The sequence below is a fragment of the Colobus angolensis genome, unplaced genomic scaffold (genome assembly GCF_000951035.1).
Source record: "Colobus angolensis palliatus isolate OR3802 unplaced genomic scaffold, Cang.pa_1.0 Scaffold117, whole genome shotgun sequence".
NCBI lineage: Eukaryota > Metazoa > Chordata > Mammalia > Primates > Cercopithecidae > Colobus > Colobus angolensis.
Window position 1 is genome coordinate 6,586,384 of NW_012112808.1, and position 7,014 is coordinate 6,593,397.

Genomic DNA, 7,014 nt, shown 5'->3' on the forward strand with positions numbered 1-7,014 from the left:
TAGCACACATGTAAACAAGCCATTATTCTTTAAACAAGCTATTACAAACTCAACCACTCTGGAGAACTGATGAGTGCCTAACTGAAATTAGACTAAATTCCTCTTGGTAAACAATGTTTTCTGAACCTTGTTCAGAAATAGAATCACTGCAAATTTTTTTCCAAATAATGTTCTAAAAAGCACTTAATGTAACTGGCCACTAGTAATAAGGTAAGGTAAATTAATCCACTCACATTTAATTCTACAAGGAATGAAACTTTTTTTTTTTTTTTTTTGAGACGGAGTCTCGCTCTGTCACCCAGGCTGGAGTGCAGTGGCTGGATCTCAGCTCACTGCAAGCTCCGCCTCCCGGGTTTACACCATTCTCCTGCCTCAGCCTCCTGAGTAGCTGGGACTACAGGCGCCCGCTACCTCGCCCGGCTAGTTTTTTGTATTTTTAGTAGAGACGGGGTTTCACCGTGTTAACCAGGATGGTCTCGAACTCCTGACCTCATGATCCACCCGTCTCGGCCTCCCAAAGTGCTGGGATTACAGGCTTGAGCCACCGCGCCCGGCCGAAACTATTTTTAAAAGTGGCTTAGAACAAACACTTTACTGAGCACTTACTATGCACCCACCAGGTATATTCCTTTTATAATGTACTCTTCAAAATGAGTTGTCAAAGTATTGGCCCATTTTGTGAATGAAGAAAATGAAAATTAAGTTATATAATCACGAGTGGCAGAGCTGGGAAATGAACTCAAGTCTGTGACTCTGAAGACATGAAAAAGTTGTACATTTCAGATGAATGCATAAACTATCTTTATGGTTATGACATGAAAAGTTATGGTAGAATGTTACCTTAATTACATTTTCTAATGCATGATGTGGACAGACATTAGAAAAGTTTGGACTCAGTTGGAAAAAGAAATCCAGCAGTTAAAAAAGTCCTTTACTTGCAATCCCCACCCCTAGCTAACCCAAGAGCATTTAAAAAATAACTTAAAAAGTAGCTATCAAAGATACCAATCAATTTCTTACTGGTGAAATAAATATATAAGAACTTCCAGGAGTCACAAGAGTTCCAAACAATTAATTTATAAAAATAACAAAACATTTGTCAATATGAAAAAAGATTAGGATTCACTCTCATCGATGTCCTCATCTGGATGGTGCTCAGCATCCTCCTTTTCCTGCTGCTGTTTCTTCCACAGTTTGGCCATGGCCAGGAGTTTGAGGTTAGGTTGGTTGGCAGCATCTTCTGGAAAGATGTAATCAAAGTATTCTTCCCAGCCTGCATCAGACTACAGAAATAAAACAATGAAAAGATAAGTAAACATGTGGGTGATACACTCACATATCAGAATGATTTTTTACTGGAAATCCGAAGGATTACCTCCATTTTACAAAACAACATCAAAGTCTACTACAGAAAGAACAAGGGTTGGGTCTGAAAGACTGGGAGTGAGTAAGCAGCAACTGTAGCTCAGTGAGAACTAAAGTGGTAGAAAAAAATTCTAAAAATCTAAGCATAGCTCTTCTACAGCCAACCAAGATGTTCAGTGTCTCCAACTACATTGTGCAGTCTTACGTTTAAGAAAATGTTTAACGATTTTTACATAATATCCATCCAGTAGCAAAAGTCATACATCTGTGCATTATTATTCCAACTCCCTACCCTCCCATCCTCACCTCCTATCAGTCACTGATTTCACTTTCCAAATACTGTTCTAACAGGCCCTGTGGCCCTGTTCTAGTTCCAGCTTCCATGTCTTGCTCAGCTTACAAAAACTGCTTCCTGATGGGTCTTCTTTCTCTAGTCTAAGCCCTTTGAGTCTACCAGTATGAGATGCTAGCAATCTGGTCACGTCATTTTATGCAAAACAGCCTTCACTGACTCCCACGAAACTCCTTCTTATCGCCTACAAGCCTTCTCTGGATAGGCTGCTATCTGAAAGTTCACTTCTGTCTTCCTCCACGCTGACTTCCTATTTAATGCTCTAAAAATATCACACTTCATGAGTTCCCAGACTCAACCGTCACCAAAACACCTTTGCCAACCCCTTCTCATTCTCCACCTCTGACTGGACCATATGCTCTACCCCGTGTTTCCATAACAGCCAGATTGCAACCATCTCCTACTCTAGGTGATCTGCTTCCATTCTAAGATTGTACATATGCCACTTAAAAGTCCACATTTCAAAGTCAGATGTGTTTCTACTCATGTGACGTGAGATGAACAGTCCCAGGGTAGAGATCTTACCCCATCGTCCGTCTGGACCTTTCTTCTCTTCTTGACTTTCTCTGGCATGAGTTTGTCTACTCTCTCCTTATCTGAAGCTGTTCCAAATTCCTCTTCAAAACTTCGCCAAGATTCCAGCAACATAAGTCTCTCTTCCTTTTCTTCACAGTTTCGCATGGTTTTGTTAGCTTCTTCATAAATTTGTCTGCATTTAGCCAAACTTCCTTCTTTTCCTGAAGACAACTCAAACTGAGCAAAGCTGATCCATACCTTTAAAAAAAGTTATTATTGAACCAAATTAACCATGTCACTCAGAAGACAATAATGTAGTAATAATAAAGCGAATTCCAGTTAATGACATCAGAAAGATGTGCTCATTACTAGTGTTTCACAGATTAAAACAATGAATATATGCTTCAATATAAACACTGAAAATATGTCATTCTACATTCTACAATTAAATGTCTGACATAGTTTTAAACTCTTGAAAAGAGTTTAACTTGGCCAGGTGCAGTGGCTCACGCCTGTAATTCCAGCACTTTGGGAGGCTGAGGCGGGCAGATCACAAGGTCAAGAGATCGAGACCATCCTGGCCAACAGGTGACCCCGTCTCTACTAAAAACAGAAAACTTAGTTTGGGCGTGATGGCGCACACTTCTACTCCCAGCTACTCGGGAGGCTGAGGCAGGAGAATTGCTTGAACCCACGAGGCGGAGGTTGCAGTAAGCCAAGATTGTGCCACTGCCTTCCAGCCTAGTGACAGAGTGAGACTGTCTCAAAAAAAAAAAAAAAGAAGAGTTTACCTTTTTTTCAATCTTGTGATACCCAAGCTATTCACATGCAACATAAACAATGACCTGGTATAAACTTAACATTTGAAAGTCCTCTGAGACTCACGTTTCTCTTAAGAAGCAAGGAAGTCATTTAAAACAAAACAAAACAAAACAAAAAACAAAAAAAACCCAAACACTTAAAATACAGAAATACAGTATTTTCTTCAGGACTGCTGATTCAAGCAAAATGAAAGATCATCTACAAAGCAAAAGGATACCTTGACATGCTGCGTCCTTTGAAGCAACCGTCGGTAAAGGTTTCGTGTTCTTTCCGTTTCTTCCTGCTCAATTTCAAAATCAATATATGATTTCCAAAGCACCTAAGAAAGACAAGTAAATTGGTCAGTCTTGACATTTGCAAAGTAGCATGCCCCCAGCCAAAGCACAGCTTAAGTATCACTCTAACCTACATCTAGGAACATAGGAGTTTTACAGAACAACTAAAGAACACATGTGGATAAGACAAGTAACACTGGTATCTATAAGCTGGCCAAAACTTGGCTAGAATTTCAGATTACAGAAAAAGGGCCTTGGATTCAGTCTTAGAGACCCCCTTTGGAATAACAGTTTTTCAAATGGTTGACTTATCAAGAGCTGAGAAACTTGCCAAGCATCTCCCAGGTACTCTTTCATATTCCAGCCACATGCAGTTGAGCTTCCGGAGAGAAAATAGGCCCAGGTTAGCCAGTATGTATGTTCTTACTTCTACTGTACACTCCTTGTTATTATGAGAGTTCAATGCAACAAGCATTCACTGAACAGGTGAGCACTGGCTCGGTGCAGCCTGGCAGGGCATAAGGATGAATAAACCGTGATCTGGACACCCGAGAGCTGGCAGTCTGGTGGAGGAGCCGAGGACAACTGACAAACTCAGTGATACCCAAAGCTCTGCCTTAATGCAGTCAAGGGGCCAAACCATTAAATGCGGGGTCATGTTAGTGCATGAGATTAACAAAACAACTGGGTGAGTTCTACGGCTCCTGTGAGATTCAAATCGGTCCTAGCTGTGGTTTGGTGCTACCCTGTGGGTCAAGCTTAACTACTGAAGGCAGGCAAGGACTTTCAGGACAGTGACAACAGTAGTTGCAAGGACAGCCTGGTTTAGAGAATACAGGGATATGTGTTCCCACCTCCATCCCCCTTGTTCTCCAGGTGGACCAGCCTGCTGGCTGCTGCTTTGCCTGGCATCTTCCCCAGCCCCTTCAGGCTTCCCTGTTGGAGAAGGGGCATCACCCACCCCCATGATATCCCAATTCATCCTGTGTATCATCCTGGATGTCTACTGTGTTCTGGTATCTAACAAGAGGGCTACTTCCCCTGTTCCCGACAGCCACCTTTCCACATACAAGCCTAATCTGAGTAGAAGAGACTAAGTTAGCTAGATCATCTTTATACTCTAAAATACACCCACATTTAGATGGTCATCTAAAGTAAGACTAAACAAGTATCTTAAACAAAATGGTATTTGACTTGAGATGCTCACCTCTGGCATGTCTAAACGTGGCTGACTGATGGCTAATTCATAGATTGCCCGTGCTCTGTCAATATCACCAAGGATTGTCTCTAATTCAGCAAATTTAATCCACGAGGTACAATTTTCAGGTCCAAATTCCAGGAACTTTTCATAAAGCTTCCGGCATCTGTCAAATTCTCGAAGCTGTAGCTCCAACTCTATGTAAACTTTAAATAATTTGTTTTTTGGACATTTGCCTATGGAAGTTCCCTGGAAAATAAAATAACCAGACCACTGTGATACCGTAGTGGATTCAATCTGTGCAGTTATTGCACTGCCCTAGAGGCTGTTCTGTGCTGCGGAAGAATCTTGCAAAGTCAACATGGCCTACCGTTCTTTCCCTCTGTGGTATCACAATGTTTACTGGTTCTTGACAAAAGGCTGAAGGAAACTCCTCTAATTCATTCAGCAAGAGGCAGTGTTCCAGAATTGTTTGAGCAACTAAATAAAATAAGATTTGAAAGTTTCTCAGGATCTCCTAGGGAATATGGATGTCAGATGCGTAACACCTCCTATAAATAAAAAGGACAAGGCATGGTGGCTCATGCCTGTAATCCCAGCATTCTGAGAGGCCAGTGTGGGAGGATTATTTCAGCCCAGGAGGCAGAGTTTGCAGTGAGCCAAGATGGCGCCACTGCATTTCAGCTTGCGGAACAGAGCAAGACCCTGTCTCACAAAAAAAAAAAAAAAAAACCAAACAAACAGGAAAAGAAAAAAAAAAAGTAGAACAATTAAAAGTGCATTTAATACACCAAAAAGCTTGCACAGGATCAGATTACCAATTCTAGTCTGTGGAAAGATCTAGTAACTGATAGCTAGGGAAGTTTCCAATATTGAAACAGAATGCAATTTGCCCCAGGTAATAAGAATAATTTACGCATTATTAGTCAGTGTTTTTACAGAGGACGCATGTTTTCTAACATGTCCCAGGCTATAAAGGTATAATACTTCTGTCACTTTTTAAAGTAGGAATTGTAAACTTCCAAGCACCAAGACGTTAATTTCTTTCTCATAGAACTTAATCAGACATCTTGATCCTTTCTTTACTTACCAATGCTCTTCTGGCTAATGACAGATTCTTCTGTCGTATTTCAAACTGTGCATACAGTATCCACATTTTGGCAAATGTGAACTAGAAAACAAAAGCACAAAAATATCTAGCTTAAAAGCCTTATCCAAATTAAATTGAATTAAAGTAAATTTAAATTAACCAAGGCCATTGGTAATTCTATTTCTCTAAAACTTCAGAGTAAGAGGAATGTACTCTGCTTATTTATAAGCAAAAAAGACCACATTCATTTCACAAAAGCTAGAAACCCACATCCCATGATCCAGGTACTGTACTGTTCTGCCTGCCATGGTAGCCTCTCCTCAGAATCATGATCCAAATACTGTACCGTACTGCATGGCACGGTAGCCTCTACTCAGAACAGACTTTGTTTTGTAGGCATGCTTGTGTGTGGGCAGCATGTCCTACCTCTATTCTGAAAAGTAACTCTGTCAACACTTCTACAGAAGGAAACACGTTTTGTTTCTCGTGCTGGGAAACAAGGCAGAGGTAACATCTCAACCATCTACACAAGGGGCACATTGATCTGGGCATGCACACACTCACTGTTACCAACAGATCTGCCTCTGTGTCCCCGACACATGTTGTGTGCTCCCTGCATGGAAATCTTTCTCCTTCCACTCAGACTATTCAAATTACCTAGCCTTCTTTGAATTTCTTTTGTTTGTCAATACAGGTAGTCCTCCGACCTAGACTCGGAGCTGTTTTCAGAGGCAAGGCGCATATCTCAGTTTTATTTATGTTGTCCATGGTGGACAGGGAAGTATTTTGTCAATCAATATTATTTCACTGAATTACTTCACACGTAACAGAAGAGGATTCTGACCTGTTTGAAATGGAACACTTTAGAGCAAACATACCTTTTTGTGAGGAATTAGCTCCAAAGAGGCTTGATACACCTGTCTTGTCCTCTCAGGATCCTGTATTAGGATAAGAAATTTTCACAAAATACTGAAGTCTGCTGCTAACACTCATTTTACTAGTTACTAATTTTACTGATACTAGTAAAAATGTACATCCCCAAAACTGAGTATGTTTCACAGGTTGTTACTCGCAAACCCTGATTTATGATCTAAAGTATGAACACCCATGAAACTTCAGTTTAAGAATCACCAACAAGACACCAAACTCTAAGCCCTTCTTTGTAGAAAGCCTTTTTGCCTGATGGCAGAAAGAAACAAAGACATTTCGTAGTCTCAGATCAAACCCAGAAGGTTAATATAAATGATTTCTGAAAATGCCACTTGATTTTTCCTAAAAGCAAAAATGCATAATCTAGCCATAATTACCCCTATTAATGAGCAAATCCAGGAAACTATATTTAATTAAACCAAGGGCTGGTTCACTGTTCTCTTTCAAGTTTTTTTTTTTTTTTTTT

The 7,014-nt window shown here is 40.4% G+C and overlaps 1 protein-coding gene across 1 annotated transcript in view; it reads right to left on the reverse strand.

The window, feature by feature from the left end:
• Positions 1-563: 563 nt before the first annotated feature.
• Positions 564-7,014, reverse strand: part of CRNKL1 (crooked neck pre-mRNA splicing factor 1) — a 19,864-nt gene continuing 13,413 nt past the window's right edge. Inside the window, 6 exon segments of the mRNA XM_011963131.1 lie at positions 564-1,283; positions 2,243-2,491; positions 3,273-3,374; positions 4,538-4,777; positions 5,619-5,699; positions 6,497-6,556. Coding sequence (XP_011818521.1) covers positions 1,116-1,283; positions 2,243-2,491; positions 3,273-3,374; positions 4,538-4,777; positions 5,619-5,699; positions 6,497-6,556 — 900 coding nt within the window. The 3' untranslated portion in view covers positions 564-1,115.